This window comes from Erigeron canadensis, chromosome 2 (assembly GCF_010389155.1).
Source record: "Erigeron canadensis isolate Cc75 chromosome 2, C_canadensis_v1, whole genome shotgun sequence".
Lineage (NCBI taxonomy): Eukaryota > Viridiplantae > Streptophyta > Magnoliopsida > Asterales > Asteraceae > Erigeron > Erigeron canadensis.
The window spans coordinates 43,879,802-43,904,873 of record NC_057762.1 but is presented as its reverse complement, the minus strand read 5'-3'; the positions used below and the strand labels follow the sequence as shown (position 1 = coordinate 43,904,873).

General features: G+C 33.6%; 4 protein-coding genes and 1 non-coding gene across 8 annotated transcripts; all 5 read right to left on the bottom strand.

Annotated features, from left to right (window-relative positions):
* Positions 1–603: 603 nt before the first annotated feature.
* LOC122588326 lies at positions 604–2,460 on the bottom strand. Its single transcript, XM_043760436.1, has 3 exons — positions 2,443–2,460; positions 2,191–2,342; positions 604–900 (listed from the first exon to the last, which is right to left on the bottom strand). Exons 1-3 carry the CDS (start codon positions 2,458–2,460, stop codon positions 606–608), a joined length of 465 nt encoding a protein of 154 aa, XP_043616371.1. The 3' UTR covers positions 604–605.
* Positions 2,461–4,184: 1,724 nt separating this feature from the next.
* LOC122589298 (pentatricopeptide repeat-containing protein At5g61800) lies at positions 4,185–12,323 on the bottom strand. 3 transcript variants are annotated; one of them, XM_043761575.1, is made up of 2 exons: positions 10,581–12,323; positions 4,185–4,520 (listed from the first exon to the last, which is right to left on the bottom strand). In XM_043761575.1, the coding sequence occupies exons 1-2, from the start codon at positions 12,076–12,078 to the stop codon at positions 4,318–4,320; spliced, it is 1,701 nt and encodes a 566-aa protein (XP_043617510.1). In that variant the 5' UTR covers positions 12,079–12,323; the 3' UTR covers positions 4,185–4,317. The 3 variants fall into 3 exon arrangements, 1 of the variants encoding a protein (XP_043617510.1); XR_006322249.1 differs by lacking the exon at positions 10,581–12,323 and adding an exon at positions 4,625–5,038 and having other exon boundaries at positions 4,432–4,545; XR_006322248.1 differs by lacking the exon at positions 10,581–12,323 and adding an exon at positions 4,625–5,038 and having other exon boundaries at positions 4,434–4,520.
* Positions 12,324–12,648: 325 nt separating this feature from the next.
* TRNAS-AGA lies at positions 12,649–12,730 on the bottom strand. Its single transcript has one exon. It is a non-coding gene; the product is annotated as a tRNA-Ser (tRNA).
* A 4,422-nt stretch (positions 12,731–17,152) lies between these two features.
* On the bottom strand, positions 17,153–20,837 carry LOC122589507 (calcium-dependent mitochondrial ATP-magnesium/phosphate carrier protein 2-like). Of its 2 annotated transcripts, none has more exons than XM_043761807.1 (4): positions 20,230–20,837; positions 18,740–19,513; positions 18,575–18,665; positions 17,153–17,723 (listed from the first exon to the last, which is right to left on the bottom strand). In XM_043761807.1, the coding sequence occupies exons 1-4, from the start codon at positions 20,651–20,653 to the stop codon at positions 17,531–17,533; spliced, it is 1,482 nt and encodes a 493-aa protein (XP_043617742.1). In that variant the 5' UTR covers positions 20,654–20,837; the 3' UTR covers positions 17,153–17,530. The 2 variants fall into 2 exon arrangements, with proteins under 2 accessions (XP_043617742.1, XP_043617741.1); XM_043761806.1 differs by having other exon boundaries at positions 18,737–19,513; positions 20,230–20,834.
* Positions 20,838–21,786: 949 nt separating this feature from the next.
* Positions 21,787–25,014, bottom strand: LOC122589235. Its single transcript, XM_043761494.1, has 6 exons — positions 24,921–25,014; positions 24,137–24,756; positions 23,388–23,637; positions 23,074–23,229; positions 22,738–22,980; positions 21,787–22,191 (listed from the first exon to the last, which is right to left on the bottom strand). The coding sequence occupies exons 2-6, from the start codon at positions 24,730–24,732 to the stop codon at positions 22,057–22,059; spliced, it is 1,380 nt and encodes a 459-aa protein (XP_043617429.1). The 5' UTR covers positions 24,733–24,756; positions 24,921–25,014; the 3' UTR covers positions 21,787–22,056.
* Between the last annotated feature and the right edge of the window lie 58 nt (positions 25,015–25,072).

Here is a 25,072-nt window from a genome sequence, read left to right as displayed (position 1 = left end):
CTTCTTATAGTCTTACTATAGAATGTTAACTTCAAAGTTTCAAATTACCATTGCAAACCGTAAGAAATACAGTTTGAGTGGCAATGGCATATATGCCTTGCCTTGACACAAATAAGTCGCACGAGTTGACGGCAATATTAACTGTGGATGAATTGTTAATTTGATTGAATCACATCACACTACACACTTTGGATACTATGACTTTGCGAGTGAGTGAAGATAACAAATGATCCCAATTAGCCGAACGACGACTTCTACTCGGTCTCGAGATGAAATATTTATTAGTGTGTTTCGTATATGACCACTTCGTCGCATTAATTCAAAATATATACAAACATATGGGTGGATGGGCTTTTCTCTCAAAACCACAAAAAAGAAATAAACTAAAAAAAGTAGTAGAATACTCTCTAGAAACATCTGTCGATCTTCAGTGTTTGGTGGGTGGGGGCTCAACAAATGGCTTTTTCTCAACTTCCACTCCAACTGATTTCAACGACTCGAGTTGCGGCTTTGGGTGCCTGTTATTTCCATACACATTTTTCGTCAATTATGTAACCATCTCTAGCAATAAAATAAAATAAAAATAAAATAATACTCGTAATTAGTTACATGGCATATGTATCTCCACGGATAGGATCAGGCATGATCTCTTGGCGATCCGCATCTTGGACATGTGCAATCTTCCTAAAGAATGACTTTTTGATGAAGGCATCGGACTCTTGAGCCACCTCATCAGGATCCACTAGCTCCGGCACCGTCTCCCGTTTCGACTTCTTTACGTAGACATTAGGGGAGTGTCTTAGTTGATGTGTAGCCGTGAACACCCCAATGCTAACCGACATCATTATTAACCCCAGTGATATGTACACCGGTGCATACGCCCCTTTCACCGCAGCGGGCCTATCATAATTATTATAATTACATTATACCCCAAGTTAATACTAATTAAAATAAATCATACGATATAATCCAAATTAGTGAATTTCTATACAAAACTAGGTCTTCTATATTTAAAAATGTTGTTTTAGTTATATGAATATTTATAATAACTTTTAACAACTATACATTATTTAGGCATGTACATATAAATCTATATTATCATTAAATGGAAATTTTTACATTTATTGAAATAGATAAATTCAAAATATAACTCTTATTATTTATGAAAATCTCTGCATTTATATAAAAACATACGTTATCAAATATTCATCTTAACTATCACATATTATACTTCATGCAATACTAATGAACATAAAATGAAGTTAAAATGTAAATATAATGTAAAATCATAACGATCTTTTATTTTTTGCAAAGTGATATGTGACTTATTAGAATGTCATCACTCTTTCAAAGAAAATAGTTTCATAAAACTTACTTCATCAAATAATAAAATTTATAAAAGTTGAAAAGCTTTAATTAGATATAGTTAAAAACCAAATTCAAATTATAATTAGATTACAAAGAACAAACCTATGATTCAAATTACGTTGAATTCACCTAGTAATTGATAATAGTTTTTATAAAACGTAAAATCACCACCACGAAAAGGATAAAAAACTATATTACAATGTGTTATTTTGGATAGTAAAATTAAAAAATAAATAATTTGAAAACCAAATATTTTTTAATTTTAAAAATAGATTTTAAATTCATACGGTTTCTATTATAATATAAAATGTGATTTTTTACTTTTATTTTTGTAAGATTTTGTTTATATATAGATTTTATTTTTATTTAATTTAATAGTTTTAGATAATATAATTTTGTAGATTTATATATTGTAAAAAATATAGAGATGCCGACCTATGTGACAATTTTTAAAAATAGCTTTAAATTGTAAAAAGTTTTAAAATATTAGGATAACTATTGTTTTAATATTTATATAGATAGACCTATGTGACAATTTTTAAAAATAGCTTTAAATTGTAAAAAGTTTTAAAATATTAGGATAACTATTGTTTTAATATTTATATAGATAGATATATTAAGGAGATGCTAGCAAATAAAGTTATAAAAACTGAATAAATAATCTAGTGATTAAAATCAGTTCATCAAGAGGGGGGAATACCGGATACGTGTCTAAAATTAGTGTTTGTTACTTAATTTTTTATTTGCTAATTTATAGTATAAAAGTAATAAATAAAGGCTATCTTTCGATCAAAAATTAAGTAACATATGAATTAGTATTACTTTGGTTTGGGATATTGGTGAGTATAGTCATGATGATGATCATCAGCAGCTGCAGGGGAATAAGCCTTCATTTTTGGGCTGGTACTCCAAGTAGCAAATGTTGTCGTTGTTCCTCTTGGCCGCATCATCGTCATCATTGATTTCACCAAATTCTGCAAATTTTAAATTACCACCAACAATAATTACTAGTACTTTTATTTATGAATACTCGTTTTAATTAAGACCTTTTCTCAAATAATTAAAGTTACTTACAGTAGCTCTAAACGCCATTCTTTTTTGCCGGAATTTTATATTATGCGAATTTGTAAGTATGTTTAATTTTTTGGATAGTCCGTTTTAGGTTGGTTGTTATAGTACGTACAGATTAGAAAGGTATATATATGCGATGATAATATAATTTGTTGTTCGTCGTTATATGTTGTACATGGAAATGGAGGGACACGTAAATTCGAGAAGGGACAGGTGGCGTAGAGTGACTGAGTACACCGTTAAAGGTGGATAACTCTGGAACAACCACGTACGTCACACTGTGCCTTGATACTTGAACCAACTACCAAATTCATCAAAGGGTGGACCAACTATGACCAATAGATTATAATTCGTTTCATGAGGTCGACCCTTTCCGGCGAAATTAAAACGGAACACGACGATAGGAACTCTGTTGGTTTACAGACTTTAGCATCAAATGATAAGGTTGGAGATGCTCTATATATGATGATCAATAGCTCAATAAATCTAAGTTTACCATAGTCGATCGATAACCAATTTTTTCAATTTTACTCATACAATCAACATCATGACTTTTAAAAGTCAAAATCCGAATAACCAATTTTTTCAGTTTTATTACAAGTCAAAATCCGAATAACCAAGGCTACTTGTTATCGTATTCGATTGGTGTTTTACAAAACGGCAGTAATCCGTACAGTACCAATTTTAAGTCATATAACAACAAATATACATTAAAAATTGAAATTGCTACTCAACTATAACTTATATCTCGTTATTAAAAGTTTAATCGTTTTTTGATTCATTAATTTTTTTTGAAAGTTAGAAGCAATACCATTAAGTTTTTGAAAGGTTACACAAACCTATCACCTACAAGAAAACATTCATCAGTTAGGTAATAATGTTTTTTTTCTTTTTATATAAAAAGTGTATGTTTTTTTCTGTAGTTACTTGATGGAAATCCTAGGTATAATGAGTCTAATCTATTTGTCGAATACTTTCGTCTCTTGAAATATAAATCAAAGTTCAATCCTTGATAACAATATAATTTAAAATTATTTGATGTAATTTAACAACATAGTATATTTTCCATCAAAAAAATGAACAATGGAGTTTTAGTTAATCGAAAGGTTTAGAGTCTATGGCGGCCTATTAGAACTCTCTATAATTAAGCACTGCTATTTATTTTGAACATTCAGTTGAAATACGACATTAGCGATACCTCATTGTATCATTAAACATTTGATATTGAGTTGTATATGACATTTGCAGCCTTTTTGTACTAGTTAGTTGAAACTCTTTTAATAGTTTAACCTACCTATGTCAGTGTAATTAAACCGAACCATCTTTTTACATAAATTTTCTCTAACTAAAACCAAGATACATTGAGATTATTTCCTGGATGTGTAATAATCTATTAACATTTAGGTTGTGTGTTTATAGTTGATTCACACTTTGTTAATATGTGTTGAATTTGTTTTCCTTCTAAAAATTATTACAATTTTGTTAAGGATTCAGTTATTTTTAACAACCATATATTATATTTATATCATATTTACGTTATTTTTAAATTGTCTCATATATTCTTATGCTAAGACTTGAATTTGGTCTTTTTCGCAAGCGGCGTAAGTCTCTATACCAAGTGGGTTAGTCCCATCTTGGTGGACCGACCTGGTTATTTGGGTTTGGGATCAAATTGTGAATCACTAAGAAGGTTTTTTCAAATTCCGATTCAAGTTTTGTCCAATAAAACAATATTTCTCTAGAACTAGAAATAAAATTCATAAAGAGTAATCTAGCCATAGTTAATACATTTGAAGTTATAATAATTAAAACAAACAAATTAGAAAACACAAGTCAAAAACTGTGTTCAGTTATGAAACTATATAAGATATTACTGAATTACAAGATACAAAAACTAGTAACACCTACGATAAATATCATCAGCATATGATGATAGGCTTCAAATGATGCTTCACTTTTACGAGGGGTATGATTTATGGTTCCACCTCCGCTTCCCCTCCCCCCTGTTTGTCCCTTTGCTAACAATGTCATATCATTTCTCATGAATTCTCTGTTGTTATCCAATGTTGTAGTCTCTGATCCTTCATATATAGTATACCATAACATCTTACATTATAAAGTTGTTCATATGTTAATTTAACTTTCATTAAGATACTAAAAGAGAAAGCCTAAGAAGTTTAATTACCTCCAGATTCTTGAACTAAAGATAGACTTTTTGGACATTCAATCCTTGTGTTTTCAAGGGCTAGTCTTGATGAGATTTGGGTTGAAAGGAGGATTATGAATAAGCAACAAAGAATATTTAGCTTTGTTTTCTCCATGTCGGTTGGTTCACACTAGCTAGACGTAGATGCATATATAAGCTTAGATATTGATGGCATCTGATTCTATTTCTTAACTTTTGTCCTATGAGTTATACTTAAGAAAAAAGACACCAAATCTTGACTTGATTATCACTTCATTCTCAGAGTTGAAAATTTTATTCAAATTGGAAGTTAGAAGTCATTGTTAGGTTGCATTTGGTTCTCTTTTCTTTCTGGTTGTGAGGCATAAAATTGTTCTACTTCCTTTTATTGTTGCTTATCAACAAGCTACAAAGTGGGACATTTTTGGAAGACACCAAAACAAGCACAGAGAGTTTGTGATGAATGTAAGAGAATAGGATACCACTTTTTTCAAAGGTAAACTTGAAGCTAGCTATGAGTTTTGAGGAATAAGAGGTGTGTCTTAACTCTTAACAAGTAATCTTAAAAGATTTGTAAAGGAAGTTGTTAAAATAATTCACATTGCAAGCAACAAAGGCACAAAGTTGAAATGAAGTTGTTGAAACTTGATACGCGAAAAAGGTAACTATTAATATCCTAAGTAGGTGCTGGGCCCTATAACTAAATGAACCCCCATATTAGCCGCAAAAGGCAAGAATTTATATCCATATTAATTGGTGGTTGTTTTACTTGAGGATATTCTTCTCATTTTTCTTCGTGAGAGTTTGGTTTTTTGAAAAAGGAAATATTGTTTTGAGCCTTACCTTTGTTTCAAAAAGCCATTGCTCATAATCAATAATGCAATGGTTTTAAATCTTCACCTCTTTCTTAATAGAAATGTCTTGCCGCATGAAGTCTTCTCCTACACAAGCTAATATACAAGGTTCTATATTTGAATTTTCATCTTTAAGTCATCCTTTACATATCCAGAGTTTTCCGCCAAATATTCAATTCTCGTGGTATCAAACTTTTCTTCTGGTTTCTAAATCATATGTTGAACTGCCAAATTACCAAGCTGGATGATCAATTAAAGAAACTTTAAGATTTCTAAAAGATCTAAAAGTAATAGCAAAAAAATCAATAATTACTTAATAAGTATATTATTTGGCCATAATCTAGGTTTTGTTCATCAAATAATTTATTTAGAGAAATTATCACAAATTGTCCCTGTGATTTCCTCGATTAGCATTTTTGTCCCTCAACTTTTTTTTTTATCACTAGTCGTCCCTGTACTTTTCAATTTCATTGCCATTTATCCCTGTCAGCAACAGACGTCAAAAAAACTCCGTTAAACCCCTCACGTGCGTATCACGTGAGGGTATAATGGTCAATTTCGTAACCACATGGACTATTTGTGATAATGATATAAATCATACTTATACAAACACCCTTCTTCCTCCTCCTCCTTTATCTTGTTCCTTTTTTCAGCCACTACCATCATCATTCATTCTTTCTTCCTTTTAAATCTAACAACAAACCCACCAATAATTTCATACATATATACACATATTTCCTACATACCTTAATACAATAAAAATTTCTCATAAAACAATTCATCACTAATCATTTTGAATATCTCACAAATGCAATTTTGCTAAATAATCAGTAACAAAATGTGAACTTACACTTTCAATAATCAGCAATACCTTCATTTGATAAATAAATTACCAATCGTCATCCATAAAAAAATGTAGACCTTAATCATATGTTACCCCAAATTCACTTTTTTGATCCTTTCCTTTTACAATCAACTTTACTCGCAACATTTGATGATGATGACGATGATGATGAATCAGGTAAAAATTGGAATTGAATTTTGATTTGGGTTTCTTTCACACTACTGTAACTTGCAATTTGAATGGTGAAGGAGGTGAAGAAGGCACCGCCACCAGTAACTCCGTCGTCCGCCGCCGTAAATTAAGAAATACCTTTTGCTGGTGTTTTAGAAAACTAAAACCTAGATCGATTTTTAATGTTTTAAGCAAATGGGTATCGTTTTTTCGATGTGGGTATTGTAAAAGTTCCACCTTTTTTAGATGATTCGCCGGTGGATGTTAGTACGCCGGTAACTGTAATCAAGGAAGTCGCCGGAAAAAATGGCGATGAACAAGAAAAAGAAGAAGATATTAATCAAGGTTTGATTTCAAAATCACCTTTCTTATCAATCACAGTAAATTGACTAATTAATCATAGTTAATCAAACCTTGATTAATCACAGTGAATCAAACCTTGATTTCAAAATTAAGAATAAATAAGAATTTGCTTCCATGTTCTTGTTGGTTATGATTTGCACCTATTCAATATCAATGGCACTTCTTTTGCTTCTTTCAATTCTTTAACTTCATTTCTTTCATTGCATTTAAATGAATGTGGAGAGATAAGGAAATGGGATGGATGTTTTAAGCAAATGGGACTATGTTTTTGATATTATTGTGAAGAGATAAGGAGGTGAATGTAATTTATGGGGAAGGAGAAATAGTCTCTGTGGTTTGTTTTTTGTGTATGTGGACGATTTTACCCTCACGTGGCAAGCACGTGAGGGGTTTAACGGCTAAAAAGAGACGGACGTTTGTAGGAGGGATGGCTGACAATGAAATGGAAAAGCCCAGGGACACTTAGTGATAAAAAAAAAAATCCAGGGACGAAAATGCGAATCAAGCAAACCATAGGGACGATTTGTGATAATTTCTCATTTATTTATGATATTGATCTATTTATTATTATTTCTAGATTTATAAGAAATATTGAAGCTTTTCAAATTGATTATCCAGCTTGATTATTTGGCGGTTGAGCATATGATTGAGAAATTAAAGGAAAAGTTTAATACCAACAGAACTGAATATATGCGGACGCCTCTAGATATGAAAAGAATGTCCTTAAGGTGTAAATTCATGATAGAACCTTGTTTGATGTCGTGTTTTTGACTTAATTTGGGTTTTATGACTTTTTTTGATGGCTGTAATGAGATTTAGTTCCGTTAAATTCACTAAGGAAATTCATAAAACCAAAAATTAAGTCTGAAACATTACATCAAACTAGAGCTATATCTTAATCATAAAGAAATAGAAACTAAATCTTTACATTCACTAAGGTAATTCAGAAAACCAAGTTTGAAACTTCGAACAACCAAATTCTAATATCTTAAATCAGTTGAAATGAAACCTTCCAATTTCCTTGTTAAATTGTTGTTTATAGATACCGAAAATGTTACCATCTCTTGTGGTGGGAATCTCTTGCTCGGGATTAATGATGGAGTCATTTTGGAACCTCATGTCCTTCTTGAAGAATTCCCCGGAACCACTTATGTACAAGGTTTTATCATGTATTTTCACATCTAGATCATGTTTTTCGCATCCGGGAGGTCCACAAGATACCCACTTTGTTGGTAAAAAAGTTTTGGTGTGCTTTCTTAGTATCATATGTAGAAGTGCTACTTCACTAAGCTGAAGCGTCAATTTAGCAACCCTCGGAAATACTAACTTTGACCTAGTAGGAGAATCCCTAGGGTTGCTAAGTTGATGCTTCCGCATATGAAAACACATAAAGCACACCCGTAGTTTCTTATCAACAAAGTAAAGTATCTTGTGGACATCCTCGGATACAAAAAACATGATCTTAATGTGGAGATACAAGGTAAAAACTTGTATATAAGGGATTCGGGCCGGGAGAAGACTTCCTCGGGTGAGATATATCCATCAAGGAGGAGGTGAGGATCGCAAATGATTGCATTATTGATCCCGAGTAAGGGATTTTCGAGACAAGAGATGGACAACCGAAAGCAACATTTAATTTCTGGTATCTATAGACAAAAATCTTAAAATGAAAACAGGGAGGTTTCATCTCAAGTGATTTGGGAGATTCAAATTTGGCTATTTGATGTTATGTTTTAGACTTTGTTATGGAATTTCCTTGGTGGTTTTAATGAGATTTCTGTTTCTTTATGGTTAAGATATTAGCTCCCTATCAGATGTTATGTTTCAGACTTTATTTCTGAATTTCCTTGGTGGTTTAAATGAGATTTAGTTCCGTTTCTTTATGGTTAAGATATTAGCTCCCTGTTTGATGTTATGTTTCAAACCTGATTCTTGGTTTTATGAATTTCCTTGTTGGTTGTAATGAGATTTAGTTTTGTTTCTTAATGGTTAAGATTTTTTTTTAAGAATTTATGTTTAGCATGTTATCTTTTCCTATCAGTAAAGCATCTTCATTTGGATTCTCGTTGTGTCAATTAGTTTCCAAAATTCTTTGGATTTCAAATACATTAATCGCAGTCCCTATGCCAAGATATGCCCAAAAGATCGATCTTTCTTTTTCACCCTTTTCAAACTTTCAATGTCACTAATACATCTCACTTAGTAGTTGTATACGCTAAATCCATGTCAAATTTTGAGAGATATTTGAGATTTGGGCTATACAGATCCACATGCTTCAACGTCTTTGACAAGTGAACCATTGATCTGTCTTTCAAAATATTTCCCACATCTTCACCAACATCTTAATTTCTTGCTATCTCAGCTCCTCAATCACCAACCATTGTATAGGGTTGATACATCGTTTCTGTATGCTACTCATGATAGCCCCAAAAACCTACCTATCAGCAAGTACAGAACTACAGAACTACAGAACTATACAGATGGTCCTTTAGGCCATGGGTAGTCACACTTTGCTATACACGGATTTGGTGTTCATTAATAGTAGTCAATGTTGTTTTTTTTTTTTTTTCATGGTTTAGTATATTTGGATGGCTGTTACATTTTTTTTTTGTGTGTGTTTCGCCAATTTCTTTGTGGGGTATGTGCGTTCAGAGGTCTTAAAGTTTGGTTTAGATTTTACTCGGCTTATTGGAAATTTGGTTTTGCTTCGTCTCATTTTCTTCATATTATTGAGGCAGTGGGTTCTTTTGGTTACATGATTTTTAAGTTCCAAGTTTTTCCAATAGTTATCGAGTTATAGGGATTTAAATTAAAATGGATTTCACACATATATAGACACTGCATGGTTTGGTAATTCAACATAACATGACAACAGTTCACGTTTTTTTTTTTTTTCATTAGATAGATCATTAATCAAAAGTGTACATATTTAGTAGTAAAAGTGTAAAGCATGTGAGCAGTGTATAATTGTATATATCATCAATAAGGGTTTTTGCCTTGTTTCAAGTGATAGTCTCTATTCAATATCTATTTTCAAGTGATAAATATCTATTCTCAAGTACTGTATGTATATATGTTTACATTTATATTTATATTTATATCTGATTAAAAAAAGAAAACTATATATATATGATCTCGAGTCAATTTAAAGGTTTCTGTCACTTTTACAGCTTGAAGAGAGACTTGCACTCTATCACCTCTATCCTTGAGACACAACTTAATACAGATTTGATTGTATATGATTTGTGATAACAACTATTATGCCTCATACATTCTTTCTCTAAGCATGATGTAATAGCATTTCGGTATTGTCTAATTACTTAATAAAGGTGATGGTTATTGATTAGTGATTTCTTACCCAATGTTTTGAATGGGCAGATGGAACATTGTTTGACCATATATCTTATTAGGACTCTTTTATGGCTTAATACCTAGCTAGCATCAAAAGTCATTTGGAAGCTATGAGTTCCAGATTCATGCTTATGCAAGTACCAAAAACCAAAGCTTTCTATTAGGCCAAAACTTAATTGAAATCCAGAATAACAAAGTTAAAAGTATTAAAAACCTATTATCAACTCATCTATACACCGCCCTTTTATAATGTCCAACCCTGCTTATGTTATATATCAAATTGATTAACCCTAAAGTTGCATTTCAAATTGGTGTTGTCCAATACCATTTAAAACCAAATAAATGTCATCAGTTTGAGGATGCAAATCATCACCTGCTACAAACTCATGTGTAACACCATCTAATTGGATCGCACTGCAACCAGCATTCTTGTTCACTCTTCTTGAATCCCTCAATCTTCGTATTTTTGTTAGATCATCCCAACGCTTTGCATTTGCGTAAATGTTAGCCATGGTTGAATAAACTCCACCATCTTCAGGACTTATTTCCATAATATGCTCAGCAGCTTTCTCTGCAACCTCAACATTTCCATGAAGTCTACACCCTCCAAGCAAACTTCCCCAAACGAAAACATCACCTGACATTGGCATGTTTTCTATCATCTCCAATGCTTCTCTGATCAAACCAGCCCGCCCAAGTAAATCCGCCATGCATCCGTAGTGTTTAAGCTCTTTATGAACTCCATAAACAGCTTCCATTTCGCCAAAAAGTCTTCTTGCTTCATTGGTAAGACCAGCGTGGCTGCAACCCACCAACACACCAAGAAAGGTCACCCCATCTGGTTTAACTCGGTTCTTCAACATTTTACCGAAATAACTTAGTAACGTCTCACCATGACCATGCATAGCTAACCCAACAAGCAATGCATTCCAAGTAAACAAATTTTTATCATTGCTAGCTTCAAATATGCCCATAGCCGTCTCTATAGACCCACATTTAGCGTAAAAGTCTACCAATGCGGTACACAAGAACGAATCTACATGAATCTTACTATGTATAATATAATCATGCACTTCTTCCCCTTTCTCTAACTTTCCCAATCGTCCACAAGCCGACAGAACAGAAACCAACGATATATTATCAGGACGAACCCTTAAACAAATCATTCGATCATAAAGTTCCAAGCACTCATCATACTGTTTCATCTGCGCGTAACCAGCCAACATAGTGCCCCAAGTTGCTGCATCCCTAACACCAATATCCATCCTTTCAAACACACCACGAGCAGCTTCAACGTCCCCAGCCTTGACAAACCCATCAAGAATCACATTATACGAAACAACATCTCGCTCAGGACTTTCATCAAACACCTTATACGCATCACCGATACACCCACAAACGCAATAAACCCGAACAAGATTATTGCACACAAAAACATCCACCAAAACCCCAAACTTCAAAGCTTGGGAATGAACAGTTTTACCAACAGAAACCCTGCGAAGCTGCGCGCAGGCTTTGAGTACAAAAGGGAATGTGTGGGTATCGGGTTGGATTGATTTTCGGCGCATCTGGGTGAACAAAAAGATGGCATTTTCAGGGGAGGAAAGGAGGGTCTGGGAACGAATAATGGTGTTGAAACAAAAAGTTGATGGGTTGGGGATCAGGTTGAAAACGCAAAGTGGGTAACGGGTCGAAACGGGTTGGGTAACGAGTGAATTAAAAGTGGTGAGTAAGTTAATTGGGGGGAAAAGATGGAGGGAAAAAAGGCCTTTGGTGATGATTTGGGCATGGATTTGGTGGATATGTTTTATAGTTTTGCATTGGTGTTTAAAAATGTGTATTAGATCTGTTGTTTGTTTGCAATATATCATTGGCTGCTTATTTTTCTTTTAGTCTCATGTTTAGTAGTACTTAAGTTTGATCTTTTTAGGATTTGGATATTAAGATTTGGTTGTAGGATAAGATGTTTTTCTGTATGTTGGTCTCACCAATTGACAAACATCTAATATAAGTGGAGTAGTGTTTGGCTCATGTATTAGTCCTATATCCAAATCGATAATCTTTGGATTTGCAGATAATCTTGATTGGGGTTGAGTTTTCTATAGGAATGATTGATATGATTTATCATGGAATCACCATTTATTAGGATACTTGAAATCACGATGTTATAAGGTTTAACTATATAGATTGGTATGGCATTTGAAAGTGTTCTTTTTTTAATTAAAAAAAAAAAAAAGAGACAAATTGGTTTTTGTTTCGAACAAAGTAGACTGATTCACCCGAAAAAAAATAAATGTCGAGTATAAGATGGAGTTTGTTAGACGTCTTTAGGTTGAAATGAAAACAAAGAGCTTAGCCCAAAAAGGCCCATAACAGTTAACGAAATAAAATCCCAGTGAAAGATGCTAAATTGCGAAACTATTATATGTATTTATAAAAATCGTGGACGGCAGGATTCGAACCTGCGCGGGCAAAGCCCACATGATTTCTAGTCATGCCCGATAACCACTCCGGCACGTCCACTTTGATGTTTTTAAAGTTCTAACATATAGCTAATATTCGGGTATTCTGAGTTAAGTTAAGATAGAATAAAATTTAAATTAATTCAGTTAAAATAGGCTTTATACATTATGATAAACGATATCTTTACTAATGTGTTACTCCTTCCTTTTAATTGTATGCATATGATGATTTAACATGTTAATGTTAGTTATTCTTTCATTATACATCAAAGTATCAAACCAAGTGTATAAATAAATTAGAGAAACATATCATTATATTGTGTGTATATAATTAGGGAAAAACAACTTGTTAAATTTGGTTTTCTGATCAAACAAATAAAATTATACGGACTAATACAAAAGGAAACCATCAAACCTTTTGTAAAGAACGTGTCCTAGCTTATCCATTAATTTCCTTTAATCCATCATTGCCAACAATGTGTGATGTGTCCATGTAGTGGATAAGCCTTTGATTTCACTTTCTTTATCATGCACAAAATTTTCATTCTTTCTTTACTCACACACTTTTAATCCAAGAAAACTATTGAATAATGAAATGAAAAATGATTATTGTATTCTCTTCATCAATATCTTGTTTATTATAATAGTAGTTGTGGATGGTAAACTTTTTTTATATAAAAAAAGAGATTATTTTAGCCTCTTAGGTCAAGTGTTCATACATATAGGTCAAGAAGGAGTTGTGTCACCCACTAATTAGTTTACTCAAGACCCACACCAAAGATTCTTTCTTTTGTATCTTTCTATTGTAAGTGACGTGTTAAACAAAATATACAACTATGAAACCAAAAAAAGACAAGACGTTTCACGAGAAAAAAAAAAAAAAAAAAAAAAGATATTGGTGACAGGAGTGATCTAAGAAAGAGATCTCGAAAGCAAATGCTCATCAAGATTCTCTCTATGGATTGTTGATCAATAGTGATTAGTTATAACCGGAACTATAAATATATGAAACCGAGATAGAAAAATAACCACTTTATTTCTAGTTTTTAAAAACTATAAGAATTTGTGGTAAGCGTTGTATGTTTTGGTAAAAAGTCGCCACAGTCAGTCGGTCACACAACAATAACTAGTAAGAAGTTGGTGAAGACACTAAAGATTCTTTCTTTTAGATTCTTAGGCCTCTCCTTATAAAGACTGGAGTCTTAGAGAGTCATGACTGCCACATCAGCAGGACTCCTTCAAGGACTCTCCCTGCCTATAAAACAGCTTCTTCAGAACTTCTTCGTCACATCATCATTTCTTTTTTCATTTATTTAATTAATAAAACACCATTCAAATATAATAAAAAACCACATTTTATTAATAACACACAAATTACATTATTTAAAAATAAAAGACAACACAAAATTAATAAAACATAGCACTAGAAAAAAAAAAAACACGAAATACATAATCATTAAAATTATTCTTGGGTTAACATTAAAATTATTCTTGGGTTAAAATTATTCTTGAAGTTTTCAGTTATGTTGGTCCAGACACTTCTTTCGGTTCCTAGGTTAACATTTTCACCCTCTTGTATCTAACACCTGCATAACAAAAGATCTTCTGGTGTAGTCCACACTTGTTTTGGCATTTTGAAGCTGAATGGTTTGGAGAAATGAGTTGATATGGTGTTTTGTTGTTGATTGATTGTTGTAAAATGATAAGGTTTAAATAGATAAAAAAAAATAAAAAAATTAAAGTAGCCGTTGGAAACAAAATTTAAAAAAAAAAGGTTTTTTTTTTACTCGCTCGTACGCTCCCTTGGCCCCACAACGATTGTCTTCAAGAGTCCTCACGAGGGCTGAAGTGAGGGATGCAGCTTCCAGGACTCTCGCTACCAACAACGTCTTCCGTCTTCGGCTCGCAGGACGCATGGAAGACTCTCTTATAAGGAGAGGCCTTAGTTGTTGATAATAAGTTTCTTGTTATTAATAATTTATACACCACTTAATAACTCATCTAATATTATATAATAATCTTGATTGCTGAACTGACAGTTAAGCTAAAATTTCTTTTATTGTTGATGATAATGAGATAACTTCATGAAACAATGAAATCGAAACAAAGAACAAAAGAATTAAAGAAAGCCAAAGTGCATGTCTAACATATTCCGTTTTTACATTAGAAACTAATGTTTATAGATAATTTAGGTCAAAAAGAAAGATGTCACCCCACTAATTAGTTGGTTAAGACAAACATCAAGATTCTTCAATTGTGATTCTTGATTATGATGAGTTGGGTGGTCCAAACAACTTACACGTCTATATCACCTTTTCATTATTCTCCTCCATTTTGTTGCTAACCACTTTAACTTAATTGCCTTTCCCCTTTGTTAATCTTCTTTTAAGACAAACACTTTCATCACATCTTCATCTCAAATGATTTCTTTACTGTCGGTAGCTTTAAGCTAGATTTACTCTATAACACATTCTCTAGATCTCTCTAGCTACAAAGTATTTAGCTTTTTAGAGACCCAAAAAGAAGTACGAGTAAAAGATAAGGGTATGACAACTTTACTACCAGTGGTAATCACGTTTGCAAGAATAAGATTTATATATATAAATCTTTAGTGGTGCATGATTATAAGGCCAAATTTGAGAATAAAGACAATGGGGGACCATTAGGAAAATTCCATTATCGGCACGTACGGTCTCTTTCTCCTATTCACTAAATGACTAACTACAACCCTCGTGCTTATATATAAATATATATATATATATATGGTCATCTCTAAATGCAGACATAACAGAACCCCATCAAATATAGGCGAATCAAGGATGTGGCGAAAGAAGAAGAAGAAGAAGAAGAAGAAGATGGCAGTGACGATGATGACAAGGACTCGTTCCTTAAGTGCATAATAACAAAGCAATACCTTTTCTTATTTGATCTTTTCATGATCAAATGGATTAGGGAAAAAGGGAGGATAATATTAAGAGGCAAGTCATTCAGGCAAAGGGAAGGTGATGCCTTTCTTCCAGCAGTTTTCTTGAAATTGTTTTATGTTTGTATTTCTGTTTTACGTTTGTTTTAAGTGTGTTTAGATCATCGATGATCTCCTTGTAATTTGGCATGTTGTACTTCTAATTTGGTTTTCTGTGGTTGGTGATGTATTAAAATCAATCCATGTGAAATCATAGTTGTCTTCCTCCCTCAGCATCATTAACCAGCAGTTGTTTTAAAATTTTATCGAACTTGCAAAAACCTCCTTTGTGTGTTTGATTATGTGCATATATAGTAATCCTAAAGCCACGATCTTCCAAATGCAAGACATGTTTGTCCACATTACAAGTGATTTGAGCTGTGTCATGTTGCTCTTGCACTTTGGAGATGTTTAATGGTTGGGCCTTTTCAATTGTAAAAAAGTCAGAATGTATCTCAAACTCACCTGACTATGACATTTAGTCAGCCAGAAATTGATGGAAACAAAAGGTGGTGAAGCCTGTCTTGATGATTAAGCAAAAAGAATAAAAAAATAATAGGCAAGAACTACATGGAACACGGGCCGAATAGCAAGGGGTAGAGTGGTACACTACAATATAGAACAATGGTGTTCGTATACAAATTGAAATACCCAAATGGTTTTAAGACTATGTACAAACATGGTGTAGACGGAAGAAACTATAAGGTACAGTAATAGACAATGTGATGAAGCTGAATGACATCCAGCTGGGTCACACTCGTTCCTAACCGTCAGTTACAGCCTCTCTTGGTATTTAAGGATTATAATCATTTAAAAAAATCAGTTTATTGTTTAAAACTAACACACCATAAATTTGTTCAGATTAAGACATGACCAACAAGCTCCTTGATTGTTAAGATACCTTGACACCACAAGCAGACTGGTTAGACTATCAAAATATTAATCATTTACAAAATTTGTGTTTACCATGTGCATAATATTTTTTTTAAAAGAAATTGATGCTTTTCTATAAACCATACACCTCCTGGTCCTCTTTCCGGGTTTGTGACGGGCCATGTGAAAAAGTTCCCTTCAAGTTATATGGTATGTTAGTATGAAGATGCTTAGGTGGATCGTGGATGCACTAAAAGGGATTATTAATCTGATATAGTGCAAGAGAAAATTAAATATATATATATATATATATATATATATAATTTCAATAATGTTTTCAATTTTTAAAGTAATTGTTACAGTAAAACATACCAGTATCATGAATAAAATTTCCAGACAAGCTACTGATTTCTATGATTCATATGACTGTTAGAAATCCACTAGCTCATCTGGTGTTAAGCCAGCCACACATGCTTGAGGCTGTGTATCCACCATGGCAGCCTTTGGTAACCCTGTCAAAGAAGCTTGACAATAACATGAGCAACAAACTCGTTTTGCAGAACATCCAAATACGGCACAATCCAGCACCAAAATCTTAAATCAATATTGTTTAACGAACAAATGAATGAACGAATATCGGAGGGCCTATTTTCCTAACAATTGCAGATCATCCCATTGATATCATTAAGCTCAACGAATATCAATTACAAGAATGCAAATATTTCACAATTCAACATGTATTGATATCAGAAAAAATTAGCAAGTTGCATTCAACTTGCGCATGACCTAGTGTAAGTATACATGGGTCAATTATCTAGTCCCCATAAAATAGACAATCATGAATAAAGTATACCAGGAGGCAACCTCTCGCTACAAAACCCCGCTTGTTCTCCAAACGGGAAATTAATACCTATTATGTAACTCAAACAGTAGTCATTACTTCATCAACCCGTATCTTATTTTTTATTCTTATATGTCGTCATCGTCAGCATGTCATCAGCAGCATTACCATAATTTTATGCACAATCATTCAAGATCTAAAGTGTTTTTCATGGCTTCGTAAACCAAATATGTAATGCTAGCTGCTGGTACTACTTTGAGAAGATTTGGAAGAAGTCCTTTGTAGAAACCTCTTGCACCTTCTTTCTGATAAGTTTTCATGAACACATCAGACATCCCTTTGTAAGCTGTCGATCCACCAGGGGTTTGTGCTTGCATCCTAAAAACCACAATATCAAAAACCTTAATGATCCTTCAAACAAAGGGTGATAAATATTGGCAATTGTGAGTAGAGATGCCAAACTTGACGGGTTAGCAACATGTCAAATGTTAGTTCACCCAAAAATACGTTTTACCCAAAATTTTCTTTCTAGCCATCTTAAATTTATAACATCACAGAATCACAAACCTACGAACTTCATAACGGAAGTGAGCTGACGATCCTCCAAACATATGAGTGACAACTACTGACAACGTGGCACTAATAGCAAAAGGGGTAATTTTCGCCCAAATTGAAAACTGGGTCATAATCTGGCGTTTCTTATCAGGCTATTATATGGAAAACTGTGTTGACCCACTAGGCCACTAATAATTTTGTCCGATGATCATAGTACTGAATATAATTGATACAGACACTGACCCTTAACAATAATAGTGTAACTTTTTTTGAGCATTAAATAATTTTGAACCTCCTCCCAGCACACACACCACACACATATTGCCACTGTGAGTACTTTAATACTTTAGATACAACTATTGTTTTTAGCAATATATAATAAGCTTTCGAAATTGCAGAACACATTTGTTTTTATAAACTTGAAAGATAAAAAAAAAAGCAACTAAACACAGAACGATTTGACCTGATTTTAAAAAAAATGGCCCATTCTGACCAAACAATTTTGATCTGAACATGTTCCAACCCATTACCGAACATGACCCATTTCCCACCTCTGACTCGTACTTGTGAGCATCATGGGAATTGGTTTTAAATTTAATGCCCCAAACTTTAGACAGTTTGTGAGCTACTGGTATTAACTTCTAATGGCAAGAGGAAGGTGAAACCGATGTAACCTGGTCCTGACAACTTGTAGGGGGTATACAAAGGTGGCTCCAAGTGCTCCCGAAATCGTCCCACATCCCAATTGCACCAAAGGACCAGGTTCTGCATGACAATTATTAAAAGAGTTACATCGAGCACTATCACCAAAATTAAAGGAGGCTATAAGATAATACCACTGTCCTCGAGAATGTATGATCTTGACATATCCTTCAAAGTCTCATAAGCAGCTAAATCAATTCCGGCATAAGGAATAATTCCAAAAAGGGAAGGTACAATCCCTCTATAGAAAGCACGGGGTCCCTCTTGAACCCATATGTCCTTCGAAAGCTTTCCCAAACTAGGAACCCTCCCATGACCTGAAACAAAAGTCTGCAAACGAGTCTTCACCAGATCCATTGGATATATAGCAGTTTGTGCAACCGCACCTGCCAGACCACCAGCAATAAGCCGCCCAGAAGTTCCAATATCATCCTTCCCTTCCCCTCCAATAAAATTTTTCAGCAATTCATAAGTGTAAAACTTTATAGCACTTTCAGGGGCAACCTTAACGACATTTAATCCATTACCCCTAAAAAATGACAAAACCCTGCCTTCTTTCCACACGGTCTTAATTGCAGACGCAATTGAAGCATTAGAGGTCTGAACTTGAAGCATCACTTTGAGGCGATCAAGAGGTGCAGTTGCTGTCCGGGAAGCAGCCCCAGCAACCCCACCGGCTATCAAATACTTGCTCGCGTGAACGTGTTTATTAATGCCCGCCGGGATTACTGCTTGTTCTCCGATATCTACAAGATAAACCCTTTCCCAGTATTGGTAGATGTTTTCAAGAGTTGCTTCGTGAGGATATAGAAGAAGAAAATCTCTCCACTCTTCATAAGTTATGATTCCATTATTATCTTTATCAACACGTTCCACAAAGCTAGCTAGTTCATCATCATCAATTTCTATCCCTACAAACGAAAAACTGCCATGGCTAATAAGATGAAGACAACTCAATGAACTAGAACCCTTTAAAGCATCCGAACATTCATAAATTATAAGTAGATTAACCAACATTTAACATTGCTTTTTTACAACACATTATATGAAATAGACCAGCCAGATGTAGATAATCAGCTATTACAAACATGCTGCAGGTGTTTGGATGTGCTTATATTCTTAAAACTTGCAATAATCAAATAATTAGAAAGGACATATTTGCAGGAAGCTTCAAAATCACATGTTCTATCCACGCAAACACATACAAATCACTTCACTTTTTTTTTATCAGATGCTCTGCCAAACCTGTTCTAACTATTTGCATTTTTTGCAAACACATTAAGCTATATTTCACACTTTGAAACCTAGTTTATCAGTCACACTATCCTAATCAGTCTTTGTTGCAGCTACACCTAAACCGATCATTTCACATTTTGATCCCTAAATTATCATAATCAGGTTCACTGTACACAAACACGGCAATCAGATAATCACTTCCAATAATTATTCCCAAACAAACACATACAAATCCATAATGCAACTTAGCCAAAACACATTAGCCCCATTTCACCTATATCACTATCTACTCATATACATAAAATAGTAAACTAGATACAGCAAGCACACAAATACATATAGACACATATAAATGTGTGTATATATAAATATAAAATATGAAATGGAGTACCAGCTTTAAGAAGAGCATCAAAGAGTTCTTCAGGCAAGATACAACCGTTGTGTTTAACATCAATATCTTGAAAAATCCTATATAATTCAAGCTCTTTGAGATCCATGTATTTCCTGAACTCTTCATAATCAACTCTTCCATCTTTATTTGCATCACAAACCCTGACCAACTCTTTCGCATACGCCGGTATATGTAACGCCGCTAATCCTATTTCAATCTGTGCCGAATCTATATACCCTGTCTTTGATGTATCGAAGAAATTGAATAAACCTCTTAACCGTGACTCACGTTCTTCTTTCGTTTCTCGTGACGCTAATAACACGTGCTCTATTGTTACTGGTCCTTTTTTGTTCACCGGATTACAACATTCCGGCCGCCGGTGGTGGTGGTGGTCGACGGAATGTTTGATCGCCGATGACGCCATTATTATTTAATTAATCAACACTGACATATACATATATTGATATTATAGATATAAATATATATATATATATATATGGATTTGAAGGAAGAATCTTTGAAAAGGATTAAATTTGGAAGAAAAAAAAAAGAAGAGATTTTCGGGTCAACTAATTGGAAAGACCCGAGAAAATAGAGGGTGGCATAATGTAGAAAAGAAAACAGTTGAAGGAAAGAAAACACACACGCACAAACTTTTTGTGCGTGTGTGTGCTGTGAATGTGCAGGTGTGTGATGAGTTGGGTGTGAAACAGTGAGGGGTCAATTAAAAGGGAAACTTTTTTTATTATGAAAAATACTAATTGATTATTAATTTTAGAATCGTATAATATATGTATGCTTTTCAATTAAAATAGTTAATGTCAATTAGCGGTTGACAGGCATTTGAGCAACATTTATATTGTTATTCTTCCATGTTTCTTCTCTCTTTACCATTTTCTTTTTAAGTTGTTTTTTACTGGCCAGGAACCCGCATGACGGTATTGATGGCGACGGGTGGTGTCGATAACGACGGCGATTAGTGAAATAATGGCAAAGATGTAAAAGTAATCGATGTAAAAGTGGTAATATAGTTATTTTAAGAGTTAAAAGGTTTATGTTAGATTAGTGAAATAATGGACAACGATAGTTTGGATAAATAGAGTTGAAAGGTATTTTAGAGATATTTTGATTAGATGCAATGTATGAATTGAAAATGTATTAAAAAATAAATATATTTTTGGCTTTTTAAAGATAAAAAATTAAAAATGCACGAAAAATAATTTGCTTATAAAAAAGTAATTTTTGTAGTTGCCACAAAATTACTGAACTTACACGGGGTATGTATTACACACAATCCAATTCTTCCAACTAAACTTACATCTACTATTGTACTGTAAAAATCAATTGACCTTATATCTTGAAAACCTTTTCGACACAAATGTTAACATTGTCAAACCTTTTTTTTATTTACCTTTCCATATGTACCAACCGGCTACGAACATGATAATCGCCTTCTTTCTCATACCAACATGCTTATACAACTAGGTAATACCCTGCTAGTTTACTCCGATTCCGATGAATAACTAATTAAAAAGAATATGTAGCTCCAACTCCAAGTAAAATAATGTACATACTATTATTACGGAATATATATAGAAGTTTGATTCAACCTATACAACAAAATCATCATTCTTGATCTAATCTACACGATTACAGTGATAAACTGCGAACCAAACTTTATTTCATATTAGTGATATATCCTTATTCCTTATAACTTTTAACATACATACTTACGATCATAATTAAATGATTTAGTTTCTACAAACCAACAAGGCCAACATAGTATAGCATGCATCCCCATCATTTCAAATCAGAGAAGAAGGTTGATTAACTTGCAATAGACTGGTAGCCCTCCTCAGTTTGTTTGTTTCTCCGATAAGAAACTACAATAGCAGCAGAAATTGCCAATCCAAACAAAGCTATTCCCCAAAAGAAGATTGGAACCACCGACTGTTGTTGAGTCTGCAAACCAAATCCATGGCAGTTACGACATAGATAAAGATAAATTAAATGGTGCATACAAAGAGCCAGTTTTGATTCGTCGGCTAGTTATATAATCGAACAATCCTTTAGCTTCAAGGATGCTAAGCACCCTCTAAGAATTCTAAATGCTTTTTATGATGCTATAAAGATACTACTCGTATATACTAAGAATGTTGGTGTTATACTTCTAAAGTCCTTAAGTCCAGATGTTGATTTAAAACTTTTGAGAAAGCTGTGAGTATGACCTCGAATTAAACTCAAATTGAACCTCTTTCGTTTAAATGTAATATTTGTGAAAGCCAAACTTCTCTAGTCTCGGTTCTATGATAATTACAATATTTCTTTTTCATGTTAGAACAGAAATTACTTATTTGCTCATAATCAGCATAAGATATGTAAAAGGTATTACGCACAGATAACAAAAGATTAGACTAAACTTTTCGTCATTGCAATGATCAAATGACTGACAAAAGCAAATCAATTTATTTGCAAAACAACAAAATGAATAAAGGGTTGAAATCTTACTTGAATTGGATCATTCATTTTCAAAGAAGGCTCTGCAACAAGAATGTAGAAGAGGCCCATGACACCTATATGGCTCTTTTCGCTGCTGTAATTAGCCTCCAGAGTTAGAACTTCACCTTTGGATATCTTCACAGAACCTGGCTTAGGATAACAAGTCGACATTCCTACAATGTAACCGGCTTCATCTCCAACCCCATTTCCTTGCCCATAAATAGATTGAGAAGAGCAAATAACCCGTCCATCCTAAATAAAGTGAGGAATGGATTTGATGTTTGAGACAGGAGCCTATATATCTATACAAACATAACCCCAACTCTTAGAAAATCATATATTTACCTCTCCATACAATGCAGAACCTATTCCGCCACTGTGGAGGTGAGCAACACCATAAACGACATCACCAGAACTTGGAAAACCGGCATTTGACCTTCTAGTGCTAGTGAAATCATTATTAGTCACTCCAGTGGTAGATTGTTCAATATTATACTCAATCTGTACAAAGACAGTTTCATTACATATCAAGATTGTCAATAAGCTTAAGGAAAATTAACAAGGCAGATAAAAGTTTCAAAAGTTTTAACATAATTAAGTTGAACTTCCATAGGTCTATCAGTTTATGTCAAACTGTAAAAAGTGTCAAATTAACTTACAAGGCAATCATGGATTCCAGTGTTCTGCCATGTATCAGTGACGTCAAATATGAAGATTTTAACAGGTACAATGGAGTCACTCCAATCAACCCACTTAACAGTGTACTTCAGGTAAAGGTTTCGTTTAATGCTTTCGAGTCCGTTTTTCACTTCACATTGTGTTCCATCATAGCAACAGTATAACCCACCCTCATAATCTGGCTTCAGTGGACGACCATATTCATCCTCCGTTACATTATATAAGTGACATCTGCATTTCAAAAGCATTAACATATATAAACACCACATATATATATATATATACTACCTCCTGTCCAGTCCAACTTAGTGTAAGTTTTGCTTTAATACATTCCTAAATGGGCTTATTGCTTAAAAAGTAACATGATCTCTGTTAATCATCATATAGATTCCTAATTTCCATCTAAGTCGAGTTAATTATGAAACAAAAACTTGTTTTGGGTGGGGTCATTTTTCTTACATTCCAAAGTACAAACAGGTGAGAAACAACACATCAAATAGTTTGGCCGTGTTAGATATATTTTGGTTTTAAGTGACACCCAGAAAAGTTGTTACCCAATTAACAAAGTTATAACTTAATTACCTAGCTAATATATATCAAAGCGTTTGAAAGACGTAATGTTACCTTTCCATGAGTGAAAACCAAGAGAAATCAGACCAAACTAAAGTTATCTTTATTAAGCACGATAATCACTAACAAAACGCTTTAAACTAACTAAAAATCATACGACCTGCATTCGGTACATCCTTTGGCATCTACAGTACCACGAGTGTCAATTGCATGGATATTAACCAGCCATTTCTCTTCATAACCAGCAGGAACTTCAAGTGGGTTCCCAACTTCAATTCCATAAGGATCAGGAACATATGTGGACGTTTTTCGTGTTTCAGACCCCAATCCAAAAAACTGAGTCAGACCATTATTGCATACTCCAGAGTTCCCAGCAATGATCACATCCGATTGGTGAAACCCGAGTTTACCACCATTATTATAATTCGGATCTTTGATACCTATTCGTTGGTAATATCTTACTGCAACCCAGTGGTGGAGATAAGTTTCTTGAAGTGAAACAGGGTTCCCTGCTTCATCAACAACTTCAGCATTGAAACTTTTTAGACCGATATGACCTTTTGGGAACTCGACGTCGTAGTAGTATTTGTTGGACACGGATCCTGGGTGTTGGGTTATCTTAGGTGATAAATACACCATTGATTTCACCCCGTTTTGATCAACTGTCACACGAGCTTCAGAATTTTGAGCACATATTGCCAATAACGCGAAAACTAGTCGTACCAACATCAGACCTTGCTGACTACCAGCTAACATCGTTAACCCTCGACGTCAATTAATCTGTAACAGATAAAAAGTTATATACATAAAATATATACGATAACGGTTTCTCATGTAAAATCTTGTATATATACCATGAATGAAACAGACAACATAATTCTAAATAATAAGATCACCAAAAAGATAAATGATATATAAATAAATAGAAAAAGATCGAATTATACTTGCAAAGAAGGAGCTGAGCTGAGTGTGATCAAATGATAATCAGGGCACGTGAAATCTCTTTTGCGAAACATAGAATGTAAGAACTGATTGATATTTAAAAGTCAATGTTATAAGATAAAAACAATGGAGTGATGGCAGCGCTTACGCCACT

Excerpts from the sequence above, each read along its gene's own strand:
- LOC122588326 (XM_043760436.1), bottom strand. Across the intron at positions 901-2,190 it reads CACCAATATCCCAAACCAAA|GCCCGCTGCGGTGAAAGGGG; the intron begins GTAATACTAATT and ends TAATTATGATAG.
- LOC122589298 (XM_043761575.1), bottom strand. The coding sequence starts at position 12,078 with ATGATATATTGCAAACAAACAACAGATCTAATACACATTTTTAAACAC. Across the intron at positions 4,521-10,580 it reads TACACATGAGTTTGTAGCAG|GATCAGAGACTACAACATTG; the intron begins GTGATGATTTGC and ends CTATATATGAAG.
- LOC122589507 (XM_043761806.1), bottom strand. The coding sequence starts at position 20,653 with ATGGCGTCATCGGCGATCAAACATTCCGTCGACCACCACCACCACCGG. Across the intron at positions 18,666-18,736 it reads ATACATTCTCGAGGACAGTG|AACCTGGTCCTTTGGTGCAA; the intron begins GTATTATCTTAT and ends ATTGTCATGCAG. Across the intron at positions 17,724-18,574 it reads CTACAAGTTGTCAGGACCAG|GATGCAAGCACAAACCCCTG; the intron begins GTTACATCGGTT and ends TGTGGTTTTTAG.
- LOC122589235 (XM_043761494.1), bottom strand. The coding sequence starts at position 24,732 with ATGTTAGCTGGTAGTCAGCAAGGTCTGATGTTGGTACGACTAGTTTTC. Across the intron at positions 23,230-23,387 it reads CTGGAATCCATGATTGCCTT|ATTGAGTATAATATTGAACA; the intron begins GTAAGTTAATTT and ends GTCTTTGTACAG. Across the intron at positions 22,981-23,073 it reads GTTCTGCATTGTATGGAGAG|GATGGACGGGTTATTTGCTC; the intron begins GTAAATATATGA and ends CACTTTATTTAG.